Source organism: Scyliorhinus torazame, chromosome 1 (genome assembly GCF_047496885.1).
Source record: "Scyliorhinus torazame isolate Kashiwa2021f chromosome 1, sScyTor2.1, whole genome shotgun sequence".
Taxonomy (NCBI): domain Eukaryota; kingdom Metazoa; phylum Chordata; class Chondrichthyes; order Carcharhiniformes; family Scyliorhinidae; genus Scyliorhinus; species Scyliorhinus torazame.
The window spans coordinates 274188828-274213693 of NC_092707.1; the positions used below are offsets into that span (position 1 = coordinate 274188828).

The 24866-nt window shown below is 47.0% G+C and overlaps 1 protein-coding gene across 9 annotated transcripts in view; it reads left to right on the forward strand.

Annotated features, from left to right (window-relative positions):
* Positions 1-24866, forward strand: part of LOC140421442 (1-phosphatidylinositol 4,5-bisphosphate phosphodiesterase beta-4-like) — a 677584-nt gene that overhangs the window by 514779 nt on the left and 137939 nt on the right. For all 9 annotated transcript variants that reach the window (XM_072506170.1, XM_072506171.1, XM_072506164.1 and 6 more), the window contains 5 exons: positions 2226-2328; positions 4359-4523; positions 10664-10868; positions 13157-13245; positions 18346-18496. In XM_072506170.1, coding sequence (XP_072362271.1) covers positions 2226-2328; positions 4359-4523; positions 10664-10868; positions 13157-13245; positions 18346-18496 — 713 coding nt within the window. The remainder of the gene's footprint in view (positions 1-2225; positions 2329-4358; positions 4524-10663; positions 10869-13156; positions 13246-18345; positions 18497-24866) is intronic.

Consider the following 24866-nt stretch of genomic DNA (forward strand, 5'->3'; position numbering starts at 1 on the left):
CCACTTGTGCTACCGTGCTTACGTTGGCTCCAAGTCAAACAACACCTTGATTTTAAAATTCTCATCTCTGCTTACAATGTCCTTCCCTATCTCTGTAATCTCCCCCTAAGGTACTTGCCTTCATCTATCTAACTCTATCTTGAACTATTCCAGTTTTAATCGCTCCCCCATTAGTGCCCATGCCTTCAACTGCCAAAGGCCTTAAGCTCTGGAATACACTCCTTACACCTCTCTGTTTGTGTTTCTCCTTTTTGATGCACCTCTTTGTCCAATCTATTGATCATCTGACCTAATATCACATTAGGTGGCTCAGTGCTATATTTTGCTTTATAATGCCTCTGTGAAACGCCTTGGGATGTTTTATTATGTGAAAGGCACGACAGCATATAAACTTAAGTTGTTGTTGAATCAACTCCTCTAATAATTTGCTCAGACTGTTTGAGGGCACAACTGACACCATTTAACCTGAGGCAGTATCACAAATTCAGAACATTTGTGCCTGGATTTCATGGAGAACTGGGTACACTCTCAAATGTGCACCAAAAGTTGGTGATTCAGAGGATTGGGAATTCAGACGAGGGACTTGCCCTTTGTTTGGATTTGTGACATCATACCTAGGTCAGAAACATGGAGTGGGGGGGGGGGATTCTCAAGTCTTGTTAGTTCAAGTTGTGAATCGTGATGGCTCGTTCAATCGGGTATGAGGACAAAAATGGGATTCCCACCAGCCATCAATCCCATAGCGAGTCTCCCAACCCACCATACCAGCCTCGACGAGGTTCACACCAGAACAGACAGGAACATGCAAACTCCTAACTTAATTTCAATATCATTATCGGGCAGGAAGCCCAATTCATTGGCCCCCATTGGTGCAAGTCATAGAATCATAGAATTTACAGTGCAGAAGGAGGCCATTCAGCCCATTGAGTCTGCACCGGCTCTTGGAAAGAGCACCCTACCCAAAGTCAACACCGCCACCCCATCCCCACAACCCAGTAACCCCACCCAACACTAAGGGCAATTTTGGATACTAATGGCAATTTATCATGGCCAATCCACCTAACCCGCACATCTTTGGACTGTGGGAGGAAACCGGAGCACCCGGAGGAAACCCACGCACACACGGGGAGGATGTGCAGACTCCGCACAGACAGTGACCCAAGCCAGAATCGAACCTGGGACCCTGGAGCTGTGAAGCAATTGTGCTATCCACAAGGCTACCGTGCTGCCCCTGACAAGTCCTGACAAGTGGGGAACTGGTTCCTTGCACTCTTGGTGATGGTGGGTGGAGGTGGGGAGCAGTGGGGGGGGACCAAGGTGGTCAATACCCTCTCTGCGTATGCCTGCAGGATACGGAGAAGTTTCTTCAGGTGGGGATCGGGGGGTGGTGCTTTGGCTGGCGGGAGAGGCTCGGGTCGGGGGTCTTCCTTGGGATGGGGGTCATGTGGCAGGTCATCCCTCTGTAGCTTTGAACATCATTAAATAGCATGTCAAGTTTTAGTTTAAAGTCTTCCCTCTGATGTGTTGGATCCCTTTAATGTCTCTCCAAGCATGTCAAGTTTAAAGATCTGTCAGCAGAAGATAAACATCTTCCCTTTAATGTGTTGGAAAACTTTGAAATGCTTTTTTCACAGTCAGTTTCATTCCCCTTCATTTTTTCCAATCTTTTGTGCATGTTAAGAAGCCTAAAAGCTTTGAAATGCATTGCATTGCATTCAATTTCATGGTCCATTGCCTTTTACAACTCTCTTGATTGACAGGTCCAGGCTATTTCAAAGGAAGGCTAACCATTGTTTGTTTTTATAGCCCTTCAGGGATTCATTAACTCTGCAGTGCTTCCTGGTTTCAGCAGATGTTCTTTCTAATTGCAGTTTTATTTTAAAAAGAGGCTGTTTCTTTGTTCTGAGGAGCTTCCCAGAAAGACCAGGTGCTCTGGAGTGCTGCCTTCGCACCTGGACTTTCTAAGACAGCTGAGGCAGGCTCTAATATGATTAGTGAGCTATGAAGATCAGACATTTACTGGCAAAGATGCACTTATGACATGCTTCCTACATTGTGTTGACCTTCAGGAGTTACACTCAACTCTTACAGGTTATTTTTGACAAAATTTGTGCATAGATTCGGCGGAAATTTAATTTTTAGATCGTCCATTCTTTGTGTTAGAAATTTGTATAACTCTTGTGCTGTAATGTGACTTTGTTTGGAATTCTTTTTATCCCGATTAGTTTTCTGCTTAAACCTGACTTCATGCGCCGCCCTGATCGGACCTTTGACCCATTCTCCGAGACCCCAGTAGACGGTGTAATTGCAGCAACCTGTTCCGTCCAGGTAGGAAGAGAAAGAGTGAACTTGCCTTTATTTAGCATCTAATCGCTATATCCAAAAGCAGTTCACAGTCAGTGAATCAGTTTCTGAAGTCTTGTCACATTCATTATGTTGGGAAACGGTACACTGGGTAATGTCCACCAAAGCCACGCAAAATAACCAACAGGATTAAAGACCAGTTAATTTTTATTTTGATACAATTTCTCTCTCAGCGCCTAATAAAGCTTGGTTTATTTGTTTATCTCAATTAATTGAAGAAAATGAAAAAAAAAGCACCCTATGTGGCATTCACTGTAACGTTATCGGAATGATGATTAACACTGATCCTCCCATTCATTAAGACTCAAAAGATCCACCAAGAAAGTACTTAAATTAATTCTAGGAAATAGCTGGCAACATTCATACAGCTGGTATCAACTCACTGTCCAGATGAATGGCATTGTGGGCAGCATGAAGCGTAATGAAGCAGCACGTCATCGCTGACCGGACAGCTGATGTCCATGGCTTCAATCTCGCTCGAGGGCAGTGGATAACGTTCAAGCGAATCTGCATAGGACATGGTGGGTGCTGTCTCCTGCTCCAGCCATGGAAGATGAAGGGTGACCCGAAGTACGATTTTGTACGGTTTGTGACTTTGATTGAGTCCCAGACTATGGAATACGTCACTTGAACTGTCCCCTAAGATCTGTTGCAGGAGGCACTTCATTTCTCCATTCAGCCTTCAAATGGAAAGCCAAACTAGTGAACAAGTTTCTCAAGTTTTATTTCTGAAAGATGTATTTTCTGTCTGCAAGATTCAGAATGCCAAGTCTTACTTCCATCCTAAATCCTGATAAATTTCAAGACAAACATATACATGCCATTCTATTAATGGTTCGGATTGCTAAAACACCATTCAAATAAATGAAATACATGATGTGACTTAATTCTATCTGTTGCCTTTTAGAAAAAGATGACTGCATAAGATGCGTATTCAATAACAAAATTGACTGCCAAAGCAGTGGCAGAGCAGTGCAGTCAAATTCCCAATCTCCATCTTTGTTTGTACTCTTAGACAGGACATGGGCATGGCCGGCTGGGACAGCATGGTGGGATTTGAACCCAGTTCCCCAGAGCATTACTCTGCGTCTCTGGATCACTGGTCCAGTGACAATACCACTTTGCCATCACCTCCCTCCAAAGTAGTGTAGGAAACAATCCACAATATGCTCCCGTTCTTTGGCTCTAAAGCTAGCAGTATTAAAAGCTTTAGTTAGAACTAAAACTTATTGACCATTGTGCAAAAGCAAAACATTCCTCAAACTAAGGGTTTATTGAATGTTGACAGTAATCGAGGTGAGCTTTATCTTCATGCAGCATTTTATGAATTGAATGGAAGTGTATTGGGGGATGGTAGCCCAGAAGGTTTGTGACCCAGTGGCCCAGATTTATAATTCAAAACGTGAACTCAAATCCAATAGTGACAAGTTGGGGAATTTAAAATCAGTTAATTAAATAAATCTGGAATTATAAAGCTAGTTTCAGTAAAATGGTGATCATGAATGGTCTCTAAAAATGTTAGGTGGGGTTGCTGGGTTACGGGGATAAAGGGGATCGGGTGGAGGCATTGGGCTTAAGTAGGGCGCTCTTTCCAAGGGCAGGTGCAAACTCGATGGGCCAAATGGCCTGCTTCTGCACTGTAAATTCTATGATTCTATGAAACCAGTGATTGTTGTAAAAACTCATCTGGCCCTTAAGGGAAGGAAATCTGCCATCCTTACTCAGTATGGTTTTTGTGTCACTCCAGACCCACAGTGCGCTGGGACTCTTCTTAATCGCCCTCTAAAATGGGCCAGCAAATCAATCCGTTATGTCAAATAACCACTACAAACTGCAATGCACATGGAGAATGTAATGGTTCTAGAATGCAATCAGCATCGGCTTCTTAAGGGCAATAACAGCTCCCACATCAAAGAATAAAAAGCTGCAGTCGCCTTATAAAGATTTTGAATGTGTTGGACAATAATGACAATAGCTTTCCTTCTCTTTTCTAGGTAATATCCGGCCAGTTTCTTTCAGATAAGAAAATCGGTACGTATGTCGAAGTAGATATGTACGGCCTGCCCACTGACACAATTCGAAAGGAGTTCCGGACCCGAATGGTGATGAACAATGGCTTGAACCCAGTGTATAATGAGGAACCCTTTGTGTTTCGAAAGGTAAGTTAGAAATCCAGTATTTAAATTATTTTCAATATCCGTGCTGAGTTTAAGATATAGGAACACGAGCAGAATGTTGGCCCACCAGCTGGTCAACCTAGAATCAAACAGAAGGAGGCCATTCAACCCATCACAGCTGTACTGGCTCTCTGAAAGAGCTATCCAATTAACCCTAATCCCCTGCTTGTTTTCCCCTGAAAATGTTCCTTTTTGACTACATTTCCAATTTCCTTTTCGGAAGTTGCTATTAAATATGCTTCCACCTCCCCTTCAGACAGAGCATTCCTCATCCTCATGACTCACTGAATTTTAAAACTCCCCCTGACTTTTGCCAATTTGTAAACGTGTGTCCTCTGGCTACCAATCTTCCTGTCAGTGGAGTCAGTTTCTCCCTATCTACTCTCCTCTCAATCTTTTGGTTACCATTTTAAATCTTCTCTTAAACATTCTGTCTCCTAAGGAGAGCAGTCCTGGCTCCTTTTACTATCTGTGGCTATTTGAGACTCTTCAATCCCGGGTACTAGTCCAGAGTATCTTTGCTACCCCCTCTCCAAGATGTCCTTCTGAAATATTATTTTTCTGCTTTGTTGTCATTTTTTTGCTAACTGTGCAATAATATTTTAAAATAAGAGGTTTCAAGTTTTTCTGCTGACTAAAAATCCACCCAGTCTGCAAATGTTGTCCACCGTTTTTGTGTTTGAGAATGTACGTGAATAATCACATCAAGCCTTTCCTGTGGATTTCTCCAGCTCATGTTTTATACGTAATCAGGATGCTTTTTGAAAGTAGTTTTAAACAAAAACGTAGGGTGGAATTCAGCCATTTTGAGACAGAGACCAGTTGAGGGGGCAGGAACCCGGAGACCGGGGTTCTCCAATCCGGGATCCCCCCGCTGCCAGTGAGAACAGAGAGTTTGGCACTCAGCCAAAACTCCATTCACTGCAGCAGGTCCGGAGAATCCCGCTGGACTGAACGGACGCAGATTGCCGGCCGAGGCGTTGCCTGCTGCAATGGCTGGCAGGAAAACACGCTAAATCTTCTGGCCCTGACCTCATTAGTTATGCATCTGGATGCTTTACACCATATTCCATGGCGGGGAAGGTCTGATGGTGCGCAGTCCACCATTGTGGCCGGGTGCCGTATTGAAAAGGTGCCCAACAGCACAAACCCACAAGTGAAAAAAGGTGGACTTCCTCAAAGCGAAGATGGATTTCCAGTAACATTCTAAAGCTGGAAGATGAACCCCCCCCTCCAGGACATCTAATCTGGATGGCCCACCTGCAAATGGTCACGCAACCCACTGCTGTGGTGTGTCCGGGATGCTGGGTTGCTGGCGGTTGCCATCCTGCATTCAGGAGGCATCCCCAGGTATTGTCCCAATGAGTCCCGACATCTGCACGCCACATTGTTCCAGACTTGGAGGATCTGGAGTGGGGGGTTGGGCCTTCATCTGCATCCCGTTAACAGGATGCAAGAGAGGTTCATACCAGCCTCTGATGGGTTTTCTGACTCACCATAGATTCCCCACAGTGCAGAAGGAGTCTTTACTGACATTCCGAAAGAGCACCCTACCTAGGCTCATTCCTCCATCCTATCCCCATTACCCCACCTGCCCTGCACAACTTTGTACTGTGGGAGGAACCCCGCCTTCCTGGAGGAAACCCACGAAGACATTGTGAGACCGTGCAAACTCCACACACACTGTCACCCAAGGCCGGAATTGAACCTGGGTCCCTGGTGCTGTGAGGCAGCAGTACTAACCACTGTGCCATCCAATATATCAGCGGAAGATCCCACTGGAAATTCATGCCAGTGTGAAACCGATTTCAGGGCATTCTGCCATATTCTCCTCCCATGCCCAGTGTCGAAACACTGCCGGGTACTTGGGATAATTCCGCCCGTAGGCTGGAAGATGCATACAGTTAGTTCACTATGGGTCCATGATATTGATCATTTAAAACAGCGTTGTGACAGTCAAGTCATACATTTGTCAGATTTATCAATAATACAATTAATATTGAGCTGTAAAGGCAGAGACTACAAAATATAGGTCAAAGAGAATAAGACCAAATGCGTACCATTGCAAGAGTAGAGTTAAGTTAAGTGTGTTTCTGTCTCAAAGCAAGAGAAGAAAACTTAATTCCAAGCTTAGTAGATAGTAATTTAAAGAGTAATAAAGTTTGAAGTGATGGAACAGGTTAAAGGGCTGAATGGCTTCTTCTTGTTCAATGTGACTAATAGGCCATCACTTTGTGGCCCGAATACTGGTTTATATTTTAGTTTTATTCATAGTCATTATATTTTATTCGTTCTCAGCTTGGCAGGCTGTAACTACTGGGGTACTTCAAGAATCAGTGCTTGGGCCCCAGTTTTTCACAATCTATTTCAATGATTTGGATGTGGAGACCAAATGTGACACATTTCCAAGTTTGCTGATGGTGCAAAACTAGGCGTGAATGTGAAGAGGATGCAAAGAGGCTTCAAGGAGATGTTGATAGGCAAAGGGAGTGGGCAAGAACAGGGCAGAACGAATGTAATGTGGGAAAATGTGACATTATTCTCTAATGTAGGAAAAACAGAAAGGCAGAGTATTTTTTTGAATGGTGAGATATTGAGAAGTACTGATGTCCAGAGGGACCTGGGTGTCCTTGTTCATGAGTCACTGAAAGCCAACATGCAGATGCAGGAAGCAATTAGGAAGGCAAATGATATGTTGCCCTCTATTACCAGTGGATCTCAGTACAGGGGTAAATATGTCTTGCTGCAATTTCATAGAGCCTTTGTGAGACTGCACCTGGGGTATTGTGTGCACATTTAGGACGCATTTCTCCGGGAAAAATTTTGATTGTAGCGAGTAGGAATTGCCGCAAGCTTCCCGGCACTCGGCCCAGTGAGGCCGGCAATGCAATTCAACGTTAATTGGTCCACTTAACGAGGCCTCACGGGCTTCCCGCCGCAAAGGCTCGCCAGCTAATTCGCCGGACCGTGCTCGCCAGCCCTCCGCTAACAAGGTCAAGCAGCACTTGCTTAGCCAAGACCAGACACCTTGCAACAATGGTGCCGAGGAGACAAGCCCCAAGATTCGCTCACCTGGGGAGGCTCTTGGATGTGGTGGAGATTAGGAGGGATAAACTGTCCCCCCCCCCCCCCCCCCCCCCCCCCCCCCCCCCCTCCCCGAGACCCTTACGCCCCGAGGTAGGCAGCTGGCAGCCTCCACCTCAGATGTGCATTCTGGGGAAACACCTAAGCATAGTAGTAAAGCTAGGAGGGCCAAGCACATTGAGGATCACTGAGGGCGGGGGGGAGGGGTTGGTTGGGGGCTGGGGGATGATGGGGTGGCACCATGGGGAGTGGGGTATTGTACAGCACATTAAACTCCATTTTGCACCATTATGATATCTCTGTCACTTTATTCCACAATGTGGACCGACCTCCGGACCCTTTGACAATCTCTCCAGGCATCCCCCCCCCCAACTCCCTGTGGCGCTCACCCACCCTCTGGCCATGGACATGACCCCGGAGCTATGTCCCATACCCTGGGTGTTCAGATATGCGTGTGTGATGTTGCATCCCACATTGATCAAGCACAGTGTCTAGGCATTAAGGTGTGATTGGGATGCTAGGTAATGACTCCTACATGCTACATGGCCTGCCCACCCACAGGAATCCACTTGGCATGTGTGAAGTGGTCACTTAACCATGATTGCCTACTCCCTATTAGAAATATCCTTCAGCCGCGCAGCCAGAGGCCCCAGAGTCGGTGGGAGTATGGGTGATCAGTGGGGGCAGTCGGGCAGGAACAAGAGTTGCCCCCAGAACAGGTACACACGATCCAGGGGTTGACATGGTGGTTCTGTGAGCTGTTGGATATGGGGTCACTCTCGTTGATTGTATGGAAATTGTGTTTAAATGGTGATGATTGGTTTCTCGCCACATTACAGCAAGATCCCAATATTGCCTATGGGAGTGGGCCGGTTGCATCACAAACTGTTTGGCGCGCAGCGTGGCTCTCGTTTTTGGCCTCTCCCGCTATTCACCGGCCTCGTTACACTTGAGCAAGAGCGCAACGAGGCCGGAGAATCACACCCTTAGTCTCCTTAAGGAAGGATATACAGCCACAAAGGGAGTGCAACGAATGTTCACCAGACTGATCCCTCAGATGGCAAGATTGCCGTATGAGGAGAGATTAAGGAGACTGGGCATGTATTCTCTAGAGTTTGGAAGAATGAGGTGTGATCTCATTGAAGCGAACAAAATTCTACAATGCTTGATAGGGTAGATAAAGGAAAGTTGTTTCCCCTGGCTGGTGGGGGCGGGGCGGGTCTACAACCGAAGGGTGCATTCTCAAAATAAGGGATGGGTAATTTCAGACTGAGGTAAGGAGACATTCCTCAGAGGGTGGTAATTCTTTGGAATTCTCTACCACAAAGTATATTCAAGACAGAGACTAATAGATTTCTAGATATTAAAGATATCAAGGGACAGCACGGTGCCACACTGGGTAGCACTGTTACTGTTAGCACCAGAGACCCGGGTTTGAATCCAACCTTGGGTGTCTGTCTGTGTGGAGTTTGCATGTTCTTCCCTGCATGGATTTTCTCCATGCACCCGTTCCCTCCCAGGTTGTGCAGGTTAGGTGGATTGGCCATGCTTTATTGCCCCTTAGTGTCCGGTGATGTGTAGGTTGTTGGATGGCGATTGGGGGGGGGGTGGGTGCTGTATGGGGATAGGGAAGGGGAGCAGACATGGGTAGGGTGCTCTTTCGGAGAGTCAGTGCAGACTCGATGAGCCAAATGGCTTCCTTCTGCACTGCAGGGATTCTATGATTTGAAATAGGGGTAGTGTGGGAAAATGGTGTCAAGGTAGAAGATTAGCCATGGGCTAGTCAAATGGAAGGGTAGCCTCGAGGACCTACCCCTAATTCCTATGTTCCAATGTAGAGTTTTAGAAACAAGACATTTATTATTTTAACTTGTTGGGCGGGTGGGTACAAGAGATGTTGTATTAATGACAGTGTAGGAGAGTGGGACTTGTACAGTTCCTGTGAACGAATGACAGATTGGCTGGATGTCTGGAGGTAGATTTTGAGGCCTCCTGTGGAGAAATGTGGTAGCACCACAAAAATGTTGGGCAAAGACTGAGCAGCCTATCCCCAGTGTTGCTATAGTAATGCCCATTTTCCCCAAGGCTGAAGAGACCCTCCGAATCAGGCGGTCAGTCCATTTTAAAATAAGTCAGGGTGGGTCCTATGATTTACAAAAACCCCAATTGTTATTTTAGAAGAGTGCTGGACAGAGTGTAGGCTGCATATACTTCAACCAGTATTCAGCCAATGCGAGTCATAGAATCCCTGCAAAGAGGAAGAGGCCATTCAGCCCATCGAATTTGCATCAACCCTCCGAAAGAGCATTCTACCCACGTCCACCCACCTTCCCTATCCACTAACTCCACCTAACCTGCACATTCCTGGACACTAAGGAGCAACATAGCATGGCTAACCCACCTAATCTGCACATCTTTGGACTGTGGGAGGAAATCGGAGCACCCGGAGGAAACCCACGCAGACACAGAGAGAAAGTGCAAACTCCATACAGTGACCCGAGGCTGGAATTGAACCCGGGCCCCTGGTGCTGTGAGGCATCAGTGCTAACCAATGTTCCACCGTGCTGCCCCGTCCTACTGTTAAGTGAAGTTAGAAGGAATAGGCACGTTTGAGTAGAGAATGGGAAAATACTGCAGGTCACTGCTAACCTGGGCTTGACCCTGAAGTTGCTGGTCAAAATTAGGACAAATCCACTTATCATTGGCCCTGTGAAATAAGTTTAGAAAAGAAAGCATGCTATTTCAAATGGGAATCCAACATAGAAAGTGGAATTAAATAACTTTGTGTTGGCATTGCTGCTGGAGATGTCGTGATCCTGTTGTTGCAAGGACACGATAAATACTTGTTTAATTCAAGAAAATCAAAATTCTGGCACCAAACCTGTTTTGCTCAGGAGGAAAAGTAATGATTTAAGGCCATGGCTCCCAATTGCACATTTCTCAGTAGCAACTGCTTGCATAACTTTTTTAAAGTTATGAAAACGATTTTTGTTTTGGCAGTAAAAGCAAAATGTAATTTTTTTTTCTCATTTTCTCAGGTAATTCTGCCTGACCTTGCCGTGTTGAGGATAGCAGTTTATGATGACAACAACAAGCTAATTGGTCAGAGGATTCTGCCTTTGGATGGACTCCAAGCTGGCTATAGACACATATCTCTCAGAAATGAAGGCAATAAGCCTTTATCATTACCTACTGTCTTTTGTAACATTGTACTCAAAACGTATGTCCCTGATGGGTTTGGAGGTGAGTTTATCAGGTTCTTAACTTTCAATAGGTATCATTGTACAGGGCTAACTAACTTCAAGATTGCCCACTAAGCAAGTAGTGATCATGTAAATATATAGTAATCCACACACTGTCCATAACAGCTCTGATAATGGTAGAATTAAATCAGCTCAGTGGTCCTCTTACATCTTGCCTCCGTGTCCATCATTAGATTTTAACAGTGACTTTCAGCGTGCTGTTTGTCCAGTGTGTATCGCAAAGCAGCTCTCCAATGGGGTAAACACAGATTTGTTTTCCAGTGTGAGCCCGGAGCACTGATGCCAACTGTGGGATCCCATAAGACCATAAGACACCATCGAGTCTGCTCCGTCATTCAATCATGGCTGATATTTTTCTCATCCCCATTCTCCTGCCTTCTCCCCATGACCCCTGGTCCCCTTATTAATCAAAAACCTATCTAACTGTCTTTTTTAAAATAAATTTAAAATACCCAATGGATGTGGATAGGATGTTTCCACTTGTAGGAAAAACTAGAACCAGAGGACACTATCTCAGACTGAAGGGGTGATCCTTTAAAACAGAGATGAGGGGTAATTTCTTCAGCCAGAAGCTGAAGGGGCTGGTTTAGCTCACTGGGCTAAATCGTTGGCTTTTAAAGCAGACCAAGGCAGGCCAGCAGCACGGTTCAATTCCCGTACCAGCCTCCCCAAACAGGCGCCGGAATGTGGCGACTAGGGGCTTTTCACAGTAACTTCGTTGAAGCCTACTCGTGACAATAAGCGATTTTCATTTTCAATTCATTTTGTCTAATTAAGGGGCAATTTAGTGTGGCCAATCCACCTACCCTGCACATCTTTGGATTGTGGAGGCAAAATCCACGCAAACACAGGGAGAATGTGCAAACTCCACACGGACAGTGACCCAGAGCCGGGAATGAACCTGGGACCTCGGCGCCGTGAGGCAGCCGTGCTAACCACTGCACCACCGTGCTGCCCCTATTTATCTCTATCTTAAAGACACTCAGTGATTTGGCGTCCACAGCCTTCTGTGGCAAAGAGTTCCACAGATTCCAAGCTTCTGGCTGAAGAAATTCCCCCTCATCTCTGTTTTAAAGGATCGCCCCTTTAGTCTGAGATAGTGTCCTCTGGTTCTAGTTTTCCCTACAAGTGGAAACATCCTATCCACATCCATTCTATCCAGGCCTCGCAGTATCCTGTGAGTTTCAATCAGATCCCCCCTCATCCTTCGACTCAGACTCCGCAACCGTTTCTCATACGACAAGCTCTTTATTCCAGGGATCATTCTTGAGGTTCACAAGACTAGCAAGTCTTTCCTTGGATACCTGTCATCACTCTGGCTACAATCAGTTACCTCAGCAGAGATGGGGAAATTCAATCCAAGACCTGTACTCTGCAGGCATCAAATACACGTCATCTTTACCATTGAGCCATAGACATTTGTGTTTTGTCTTTCAGTTATGTCCTTTGATTTTAATTGTTTTAGTTTGAATTGTATTTGGGTTTTTCGTAACGTGTAGCAATCTGGAAAACTTCTCGGGCTGATTTTCCATTTCCTGCATGTCTCTTCTAAATGTTTTAATTCATTCATCCCAAAGATAGCCTGCTTCGACCTTTGTAAACATTGTGAACTTCTGCCTCCTTCTCAGCTCGTTTGCTGCTGAAACCCTCGTCCATGCCTTGGTTGCCTCCAGGCTCAGTTGCTCCAGTGTTCACCAGGCCATAGTCTCCAGTCCTTTCCCTTCTGTAAACTTCAGCACCTCAAATCTCTGCTGCCCATGTTCTATCCTGCAGCAAGCCTACGCTGTGCTAACTGACGTAAAACAGCTCCCTGTTCCCCACAGTTAAATTTCAAATCTTCATCTGTGGCCTTGCCATAGCTCTGACTTTGGTCAACACTGCAATCTCTCTTTCCACCAACCACCCCCACATTGCCTCCCCAAAGTCTGTTCAATTCTCTCTAACTGGCTTCTTGTGAGGCTATCCTCCTTTTACACCGCCATTAGCAGTATCACACTCTGAAATTCCTTAATTTCTGAACCCTTACACCTCTTTGGCGTCTTGTTCTCCTTCAAGACCTGTCTGAATAACTAACTTAAATTATATTGAATTTAATATTTTCATCTGCTCTAAAAAGTGCAAGTCAGAATACTGTCATGAGGTGGCTAATCTAGGCCTCTGAGCCATAGCTGACCTCATGCTTATCATTGCATGCTGTGGTGATGAAAATCAGAACGGTAATTGTTATTTCTTTTAAATTGTCTGAAAACACTTTTCTGTCTCCACCAGATATTGTTGATGCTCTATCAGATCCAAAGAAGTTTTTATCAGTAATGGAAAAGAGGGCTGACCAAATGAGGGCGATGGGAATTGAAACTGTACGTAAAAATACTTCTGCTATTTATTGCACACTGAACAGTAGATCACTGAGTAAACTTTCTGCCAAAGTTCAAGAAAATTGTTTTTAAATTGTTGCTATAAACCAATAAGTAATGACCAAAAGTTTTTTTTATCTTGGACAATAGTAAATATACCCAATATAGTGGACTGAAATCGGCCGTAGTTTCTGGTCTTAGTCTGAATAATACTGAAAAACTACTAAGGTTGGATAAGTCCTCCTTTCTGACTGTTCCTTTGATATCTGGTGTGCCTTTGTGATGCATTGTATTTGGACAGACGTGGTATTCTTTATTATATTAAAGGTGCTAGAGAATGCAAGTTGTTGGTGTTGCCATTCAAGAATTATATGAATCAGGCATTTGCAATTTGCTGTTGACAGATTAAGATTTCTGGTCGTTCCCATTGGCTGATTTCCAAAACTGAAAGTAGGTAAGAAGTAATGAGATCAAAAATGTTTAAAAAAACCTTTGGCTCCTGTTTAAATGCTTCACAAGGATCTCACACAACAGTAGTTGCCAGGTCATCGGTGTGGAGGGGGAACTCTTCCACGGGATGATCTACGGCCACAGCTCTGCTCCTTTGCCTCCCATACATAGCTCTGGGATTAAAGAAGAATTTACCAATCCCACAGCGTTTTCCCAGTAGGCCATCTCTCGGCAACGACTGGGCTTTAACCTCAGTGGGGAGGCGGGCCTATCAGCCATTGGGAAGATCCCAGTGTTGTTGCAAAGTTGACCCTAAGTTGAGACTGATTAGCTGCCCGCTCTACCAGTCAGACCCCCACCCTCCTCATCACCACCTCAGGATCATGCTGGGGGAGCTGCCCGATGGAAGATTCTCTCGTTTTGCTCCCGGTTCCCATTTCAAACCAATCTCCAGGGTGATGGGGTGAAAAGTCAGCCTTAGCCAATGGGATGCTGGATGAAGATTGGTTTAGATTAAAATGTGATGATAACCATAATCAGATAGTTGATTAACATTCATATGACAAAAATGGTATCTTGGATAAGATACAGCAGGGATTATCACGGGGATAAAAATGTGCATGATTCACTCTTTTCAGAGGATGGCAGGCCGGAAACGAAAAAAACATGTTTGTGCAAACAAACAAATTTGTTTAGGGCTTAAGTTTAACTTATGCAGTTAAAACCAGCAGTTTTCATTTACCGTCCATTTACTGGCACAATGTACTCCCCTTTAATCACATCTCGTTGAGCCAGATTTTAAATGCGTGTCTGCAGGAATTAATAAGTGGCCATCAGTGGCTGAGCTGTAATTAATTAGCAGAACAATTATGGTGAAGTCCATTAATTCTAATCATATTACAACTGTTGCATGATTATCCAACTAAAATATCAAACATACAGATGCAGTCAAGTTGCAAGAACACGAGCACCTTCTCTCAAGAAGAAAGACGCAAGAGACTTGGGTGAAAGCGATTGTAGAAAAATAAATTATGCATAAAGCGACTGCACAGCCGGGCTAAGTGTTTGTATTCCATCCGTGTGCACTTTCCATAAAGCATGAGCAACTTATGATTTGAAGCACCTTTAGTGCCCCAGAGTCCCATCAAGTTGGATCATACATGAAAAAAAAAAATCAGTCACCAAGCCGTGATGTAACAATCATGAGGGGTGTTGAAAGCTTGGGCAAAAACAGGCAGTATTAAAATAATGGCTGGAATTCTTTGGCCGTTCACACTGGCGGGATTCTCTGGTCCTGCTGGCTGTGCGCACCCCCCCCCCCCCCCCCCGCACCCTTGAGTTTCCCGGTGGCATGGGGTGGCTTCAGTGGGAATTCACATTGAAAGTGGCGGGAACAGAGAATTTTGCCGCCAGTCCACAGTATGCCACCGCCAAGAAACACGTGGCTGGGAGGCCAGAGAATCCCGCCCAATGACCTGTATAGCGTCTTCGGTGTAATAAAATGTCGCAACATGCTTTGTTGGAGCATTATAAAAGAAAATATGTTAACAAGTACATATTCGGCCAGCTCCCCAAATGTTTGATCAAAGAGGTAGGTTTTAAGGAATGTGGAAGAAGAAAGAGAGTGGTGGAGAGATTAAGGGAAGGTATTCCAGAGTTTAAGGCAGAGGCAGCTGAAGCACAGTCATCAATGTTAGATGCCCAACAGGGCAGAGTATGGGTATCTTGGAGGGTCGTGGGCTAGAGGAGGTTACAGAGAGGGGAAAGGATGAGAGGATTTGGAAACATGGATGTGAATTTTAAATTCAAGACATGCTTTTGGCCAGGAACCAATGTAGGTCATCAAACACAGGGGTGATAGGTGAACTACACTTGGTGCAAGGTATGATGAGGGCAGCAGAGGTTTGGACAACCTCAGGCTTACAGAGGCTAGAATAGGGCGACCAGCTAAGAGCACATTAGAAATGGTCAAATCTGCAGTTTATAAAGGAATGAACGAGGGTTTCAGCAGCAGTTGAGCTGAGATGGGCGAAGCCGGTGATGTCATGGAAGTGGAAACAGGCGGATTTAGTGATGGCACGATTATATGATTGGAAGCTCAACTCGATCAAATACCATTGCCAGAGAGAGGGGTGGTGTTGGTAAATAGGAAACAGAGTTTGGTAAGGGGTGGGTTGAAACAAAAGCTTTCAGCCTACCCAATATTTAATTGGAGGGAATCTCTGCTCTGCTGGATATCGGATAAACAGCAAGTAATAGTGGTGAGGTCAGCGTACATGAGAAAACTAACCTTGTACTTTTGGATGGTGTTGCCAAGAGGCAGAAGGTAGACGGACAATGGGAAGATGCCAAGAGTAGATTCTTGGGTGACACCAGAGGTAACCGTGCAGAAGTGTATGAAATAAAGCCTGATCATGAGGAAAAGGTTTATGTTAAGAGGCGAGAGGAAAGCAGGAAGGTTGCAGTGTTTGGCGAAGGAGTCCCAAGAATGGGACTCTAAACCCTTCGACACCAGGGGGCTGGATTATTCGGCTCCCCACCCGCAAACTTACCCAGCAGCAGGAGGCGGCGTGCAGTTCTCTGTTCCTGCCGCTGTCAGAGGGATTTCCAGCGGGAGTGCGCTGCTGTCAGGACCAGAGAATCCCGCCATCAGCAAACAGTCCACAGAACTCCTACCAGAGCAGACAGTTTTGAAGGCACCTCTTTCAAAATGGAATGTTGCTGTTGATTGCAAGAGGAATGGAATATAAAGTAGGAAAGTTTTGCTGCAGCTTTACCGGGCACTGGTGAGACCACAGTTGGACTCGTTATTTGAAAAAGGGCATAATTTGTGTTAGAAACAGTTCTTGGATGTTCACATGACTCATTCCTGGGATGAGGGACTTATCCCATGGAGAAATGTTAAACAGATTGGGCCTATACACATTGGAGTTCAGAAGAATGAGGGATGATCTTATTGAAACATATAGGATCCTCAGGGGATATGATCGGGCGAATACCCGGAGGGTATGTTTCCACTTCTCGGGGAGACTAGACATCGGAGGTCACGGTTTAAGAATAAGAGGTCTCCCTTTTAGGACAGCAATGAGGAGAACTTATTTCTCTCTTGAGTGTTATTAATATATGTAATTCTCTAGTCCAGAAAGCAGAGGAGGCTGGGTTAGATAGACTTTTGATAAACGGGAGTCAAGAGTATTGAGGACGGACAGGGGGATGGAGTTGAGACCACAACCAGATCGGCCATGATCTTATCGAATGGTAGCCATGATGTGGAGATGCCGGCATTGGACTGGGGTGGGCATAGTAAGAAGTCTTCTAACACCATCACTCACCTGATGAAGGAGCTGTGCTCCGAAAGATAGTGATTTGAAACAAACCTGTTGGATTTTAACCTGGTGTTGCAAGACTTCTCACTTATCGAATGGTGGATCTGGCTCAAAGGCTGAATGGCCTACTCCTGCTCCTATGTCCTATGTTCCTATAATTCCATTGGAGGACAGAGAACTAACTTATGTCAATGAGGGTAGAATGATTAGCCAGAATGTTTACAGTGGCACATGTTACAGGTAACAGAACAAGGATAATCTGAAGAGATTGAAGTGTGGTGGTCAGTAAACCAGAGTGTTGAGGTAATGAAGGATAGATGGCAGGCACCTTAGATATACGGTAGCATTGTGGATAGCACAATTGCTTCACAGCTCCAGGGTCCCAAGTTCGATTCCGGCTTGGGTCACTGTCTGTGCGGAGTCTGCACATCCTCCCCGTGTGTGCGTGGGTTTCCTCCGGGTGCTCCGGTTTCCTCCCACAGTCCAAAGACGTGCAGGTTAGGTGGATTGGCCATGATAAATTGCCCTTAGTGTCCAAAATTGCCCTTAGTGTTGGGTGGGGTTACTGGGTTATGGGGATAGGGTGGAGGTGTTGACCTTGGGTAGGGTGCTCTTTCCAAGAGCCGGTGCAGACTCGATGGGCCGAATGGCCTCCTTCTGCACTGTAAATTCTATGATAATCTATGATATATGGACTTCATAATGCAATCATTACTGATAATGCACATGCGCAATCCTCTTTGCCCTGCACAAAAGGGCTGGTGTAGCTGAGTGGGCTAGACAGCTGGTTTGTGATGCAGGACAAAGCCAGCAGCGTAGGTTCAATTCCCATACCAGCTTACCTGAACAAACGGCGAATGTGGCGACCATGGACTTTTCACAGTAACTTCATACTTGTGACAATAAAAGGTCATTATTATTATCCAGATTTTTTAAAACAAGGTCTTAAAAGATATCTGGCAGGATTCTACGGTCCGCCAGCTGCGTTTTCCAGTGCGGCAAGACCCCGCCGGCAGCAGGATTTTCCCATTGTGGCCACTCCATGCCGCCAGGAAACTCGCGGACATGGGTGCGCTGCCAGCGGACCGGAGGATCCCGCTAACGGAGAATTCCGCTGATTAGTTTTATATATACACAGCAACAGAACAACTTTGAAGTCTTAACAGCTGCTCTACTTGGCATCTGTTTGTTTCCTGCAGAATTACAATTTGTGTAGAACTGTCCCCGTTTCTAAGGTGACCAGTTTGGACACGATTTCTTCCTGTCTGACTGTCTGTTGGTGGATTGTTTTCTCATACATTGTATGTTGTTTGCTTTGAATTTTAAGAGCGATATAGCAGATGTGCCAAATGACAACTCCAAAAATGATAAAAAAGGGAAAACTAACCCAATTAAAGCAAGTGTAACGCCACAGAGCAGCTCAGAACTAAGGCAGAACTCAACTTCTGGCCAAGGAATTGGAAATGATGCGAAGAAAAGTAAGAATAAAGAAGTTGGTTCATTTTTAAACCGTGTCTGTCGTCTTAAATTGTCTTAAGAAAGCTATTGAATTGGAACGTTTGAATCATACTGAGTTTGTATCTATTGGGCTGTGTTTTGGCCAACACTCCAGAATCTTGACACCATCTAGGACAAAGCAACCCGCATAATTGGCACCCTCTCCACTACATTAAATATTCAATCCATTCACCACCTACAGTAGCAGGCATGTGTATCGTCTGCATGATGCATGGCAAGAACTCACCAAGGCTCCTTTGACAGCACCTTCCAAACCTGCAACCTCTGCCACCTAGAAAGACGAGGGTAGCAGATGCACAAGAACACCACCACCTGGAAGTTCCCCTCCAAGTCACACGCCATCCTGATTTGGAAATCTAATGCTGCTCCTTCGCTATCGCTGGGTGGAAAATCCTGAACTCTCTCTCTAAAAGCACAGTGGGTGTACCTACACCATGGTCTGCAGTGGTTCAAGAACGCAATCTCACTGCCACCTTCTCAAGGGCAGTTAGGGATGGGCAATAAATGCTGGCCTAGCCATCGACACCCGTGAAAGAATTTTAAAAAATTTTAACAAACGATTTTATTGAGGTATTTTTTGGCATTGTAAACAGTTACAGATAACTGAAATGTGCAAACATCAATATAAAACCAATACTTCAATCAAACCATACTGCACATGCCCGCTCCTCTCCCCTCGACACTACCCGCCTATTTATCCCTCCTACTCTACTCTAATCTGTTCACACTCCCGCGAAGAAGTCGATGAATGGTTGCCACCTTCGGGCGAACCCCAGTACAGATACCCTCAAGGCGAACTTAACTTTTTCTATACCCAGAAAATGTGACCTATCCGAAAGCCATAGATCGGTCTTCGGGGGTTTTGAGTCCCTCCATGCCAGCAGTATTCGCCGTCGGGCTATCAGGGAAGCAAAGGCCAGAACATCTGCCTCTTTCTCCCCCTGGACTCCCGGGTCTTCTGAAACCCCGAATATTGCCACCCCTGAAAACCCCTTGTTTTCAGCACCCAGGACATGACCCCCGCAAATCCCTCCCAGTACCCCCTAAGCTTAGGACATGCCCAAAACATGTGAATGTGGTTCGCTGGTCCTCATGCGCATCTAGCGCACTTGTCCTCTACCCCAAAGAATTTGCTCATCCGAGCTACCGTCACGTGGGCCCGGTGAACGACCTTGAATTGAATCAGGCCGAGCCTGGCACATGCTGCGGCTGAGTTTGCCCTACTCAGAGCTTCCGCCCACAGCCCGTCCTCCATCTCCCCGCCAAGCTCCTCCTCCCATTTGAGTTTCAGTTCCTCCGTCTGGGACTCTTCCCCCTTCATGAGCACCTTGTAGATATCCGAGACTCTACCCTCTCCTCCTTCTCCTCTAGAGGTTATTCTGTCCTGGATCCCTATTGGCGGGAGGCGTGGGAAGGATAGGACCTGGCTGCGTACAAAGTCCCGCATCTGTAAGTACCTAAAGTCATTTCCCCTTACCAGCCCAAATTTTTCCTCCAAGCCCCTCAAACTCGCAAAGCTCCCCTCCAGGAACATATCGCCCACCCTCCCCACCCCCGCCTGCCGCCATGTTCGAAACCCTCCATCCATGTTCCCGGGGGCGAATCGATTGTTATCACATATTGGAGCCCAGACAGACCCACCCCCCCTACATGCCTCCTCCACTGGCCCCATATCCGCAGGGCCGCCCCCACTACCGGGCTGGTGGAGTACCTGGCCAGCTACAGCGGTAGGGGAGCCGTGACCAGGGCTGCCAAACTGGTGCCCCTGCACGAAGCCGCCTCCACCCGCTCCCAGATAGACCCCGTACCCACCATCCACTTCCTTATCATGGCTATGTTAGCCGCCCAATAGTAGTTGATCAGACTCGGCAATGCCAGTCCCCCCTCGCTGCGGCTCCTTTCAAGCATCGCCTTCTTCACCCGTGGGAATTTTCCCGCCCAGACAAAGCTCATGATGATTTTGCCAGTCCTTTTGAAGAAGGACCATTGGATAAAGATCGGGAGGCACTGGAAGATGAACAGAAATCTAGGGAGGATTGTCATCTTTACAGTCTGCACCCTCCCTGCCAGTGACAGCGGGAGTGCATCCCATCTCCGAAACTCTCTCTTCATTTGTTCCACCACCCTAGTCAAATTTAACTTATGCAACCTGCCCCAGTCTCGTGCCACCTGTATCCCCAAGTACCGGAAACTTTCCTGCACCAGCCTAAATGGCAGCTCCTTCAGTCTATTCTCCTGGCCCCTTGCCTGCACCACAAACATCTCACTCTTAATTTGTACCCTGAAAACCGGCCGAACTTCCTCAATGTTTCCAGTATATTTTCCATCCCGGCCAGTGGGTCCGACACGTACAGGAGCAGGTCGTCTGCATAGAGAGAGATCCTATGTTCCACCCCCCCCCCCCCCCCCCCCAGACATTCCCTTTCACCCCTTCGCAGCTCTCACCGCCATCGCCAACAGTTCTATGGCCAGCGCGAACAGCAACGGGGAGAGTGGGCACCCCTGTCTGGTCCCGCGATGTAGTCTGAAATAATCTGACATTATCCTGTTCATCCTAACGCTAGCTTTTGGGGCCTGGTACACTAGTCTGACCCAATTAACCGGTCCCTCCCCGAACCCAAACCGTCCAAGCGCCTCCCACAAATAGCCCCACTCCACCCGGTCGAAGGCCTTCTCAGCGTCCATTGCCACCACTACCTCGACCTTCTTTCCCGTCGGTGGCATCATGATCACATTAAGCAATCTTCTCAAGTTAGCTGTCAGCTGCCTGCCTTTCACAAACCCTGTCTGATCGTCCCCAATCACCTCCGGTATGCAGTCCTCAATTCTAATCGCCAGGAGCTTGGCATCCACATTGATCAGGGAGATTGGCCTGTATGCCCCGCAGGATTCCGGGTCCTTGTCCCGCTTCAATATCAGCAAGATGGTGGCCTGCGACATCGGCGGTGGCAAGGTCCCTCTGTCCCTTGCCTCATTAAAAACCCTTGTCAGGACCGGTCCCACTATCTCCGAGAACTTCTTGTAAAACTCTACTGGGTATCCATCCGGTCCCGGGGCTTTCCCCGACTGCATGGCCTTAAGCCCCCCCAGTACCTCCTCCGCTCTAATCGGGGCCCCCAACCCGTCCACTAGTCCCCTGCCTACTTTTGGGAAGGTTAGTCCATCCAGGAACCTTTTCATCTCCTCCGGCTCTTCCGGGGGTTCTGAAGTGTACAGCTTACTGTCGGAGTCCCGAAATACCTTATTCAGTCCTGCCGGGTCCTCCACTCTGCTCCCCTCCCCATCAACCACTCTACTTATTTCCCTGGCCGCCTCCCTCTTCCTGAGTTGCTGCGCTAGCAATCTGCTGGCCTTCTCCCCATGCTCATACACCACTCCCCTCGCCTTCCTAAGTTGTTCCATCTACTCGTGGATAGCACCCCAGTTCCGCCTGCAATCTCCGTCTCTCCCTGAGTAGGTCCTCCCCCGGGGACCTCGCCTGCTCCTCGTCTATCCGGTGAATTTCCCTAACCAATCTGTCCATTTCTGCTCTGTCCGCCCTGACACTGTGAGCCCGAATTGAGATCAGCTCCCCCCTCACTACTGCCTTCAGCGCCTCCCACAGGGTCGCTGCTGAAACCTCCCCCGTATCGTTCACCTGCAAGTAATTCTGCATACACGTCCGCAGTCTCTCACATATCCCCTCCTCCGACAGCAATCCTACGTCTTATCTCCATTGCGGGCGTTGGTAATTCCCCCCCCCCCCCGACCTGCAGGTCCACCCAGTGCGGGGCATGGTCCGAGATAGTGATTGCCGAGTATTCCGTATTCTTTACCACCCCCACACAGTCCCTGCTCAAGATAGAAAATCAATCCTAGAATATATTTTATGAACATGCGAATAAAACGAGTAGCCCCTTCCTGTCGGCTGTCTGGCTCTCCATGGGTCCACAGCCCCAATTTGCTCCATTAACCCTTTCAGCTCCCTTGCCATTGCTGGGAGCCTACCCGTTCTGGGACATGACCAGTCCAGCCCCGGGTCAAGGACCGTATTAAAGCCCCCCCCCCCCTCGTTATCAACTTGCATGAGTCTAGATCCGGGATCTTCCCCAGCACTCTTTTGATAAAGCCAATGTTGTCCCAGTTTGGCGCATATATGTTCACCAGCACCACTCTTCTCCCCTCCAGCTTGCCCCTTACCATAAGGAATCTGCCCCCGTCGTCTGCGACTACACCCTCCGCCTCAAATTGAACCCGCTTATTGATCATAATTGCTACCCCCCGGGATTTAGAATCCAAGTCCGAGTCCTGATCCAACCCTTCCTTAGCCTAGTCTGGTCAGACACTTTCAGATGTGTCTCCTGCAACATAATTACATCCGCCTTCAGAGCCTGCAAATCCGCGAACACACGTGGACTTTTAACTGGCCCATTTAGTCCCCTGACATTCCAGGTGATCAGCCTGGTTGGGCGGCACAACAGGTCTGCCACGAACGCTGTGAAATCAGCTCCCTCCGTCCCATCCGGGAGGCCGATGATCCTCAGATTTTGTCTACGGGCTCTATTTTCCAGCTCCTCTACTCTGTCCAGCAGTCTTCTCTGTCTCTCCTTCAACCCGTCGACTTCTAGCGCAGCAATCATCTGCGCGTCCGCCTGCTCCTCCACCGCTTCCCCCAGCTCCTTAACTTTTTCGTCCTGGGTATCCAGTCTCTGGTTCAGCTGATCCACTGCCTTCTGAAGTGAGTCCAAGTTATCCCGCTTCAACGACTCAAAATTGCCATTTATCACCTGCAGCATGTTTTCCAGCGCCTGCTGGATCGCCTGGTCCGCAGGTCTGCCATCTTTGCTCCCCGGTCAGCTTCCCCTGCACCTTGCCTTTGTCCCTTCCTCTCCCGTTTGCGCTGCTTTCTGCTCTCCCGCAGTTCCATGCAGCTCTGCTCACTCCTTAGCCCCCTGTGGCCGTCCTTTCAGCGCTCCACAGCCCCGCAAAACCGGGGAACCAGGTCCTCAAATCCCGCCGGAGTGAGAGCCCCCGAATGTGAGGCTCACTCACTCATTGCCGCCACCAGAAGTCCTCTGAAAGAATAAATTTAAATAAAACAATTCGCTTTGGCATCTTGGTCTGGGAACAGCTCCACATTGAGTTTTTATTGACTGCCAATAATTAGGGAGAAAACAATTAACTGCAGTAATAACCATTTGCCAAATTTTAAATATTCTGATTTTCCATTCATTATCTAACGAGCTAAGATCTGAACTGTATTTTAAAAAAACATTTTGTTCCAGGAGGTTGCATATTTAGGGGCTTCTATTGAATCTACCATAATTTATGGGGTATCTGGGGGGCGAGTCTCCCCGGGTGAAGGAGCGCTTTTCCCCACCCTACAGGCCGCTCCACGACTGTTTGCACAGTTTTCCCCCCGGCAGCGACCAGGGGTGAATGGCACCGGCGGGACTCTGTCATATCCACGCGGCCGCTCGGCCCATCCGGGCTGGAGAAACGGCGGCCCCGCCGATTCCAGCGGCCAGCTCCGTGCCAAACGCGCCGGCGCAAATGGCGCCGATTCTCCGCACCTCGGAGAATCGGGCGTCGGGGCAGGTGGCGCGGTCGAGGCGATTCTCTGGCCCGGCGAGGAGCTTGGAGAATCGCGCCCCTGATAAATGGAAACCTGTGTTACTCGTGCTTAGACAAAGTCACCGTGCAAGCTGTCCGAATTGTTTTCTCATCGTCGAAAGATCTCAAAATTCCTTAAATACAATAATGATGAGTACGAGATCATACAGTAATATTTGATCACAGTGGAAAGTTAACAATGGAAATTGTTACAAATGTATTATATTTATGAACTTATATGCACATTTAGGCAACACTATTGTTTCCCGTTCATATATTGATGATTATAAATTTAACTGGCTGACTGTAATCTCTATTTATGATGATCACAGTGTGGTGCAAGGAGGCCAGCATGGAACTTCAAACTGCTTATTCATGGTTCCCTGGAAGCAATTAACTGTGACATACCCAACATTTATAATTATAGTAGATTATAATTTTAAAAACAACAAAGACCCAATGCAACAGTGTCCATTATTGCGATTCACGGGCCCCATGAGGGTGTCCACAATTCCATTGCGGTCAACAGAAAGCATATGTCACCAATATTTAGGTCCTGTCAAATAATGATTGTACTGGACGGCATTACTTGGTGCAACAGCAGAGACTGTGGCACAGTGGTAATGTCACCAGACTAGTAATCTAGAAACCCAGGCTAATGCCCTGAGGCCCGGGTTCAAATCCCACCAATTTAAATTCAATTACTTAAATCTGGAATTGAAAGCAAGTCTCAGTGAG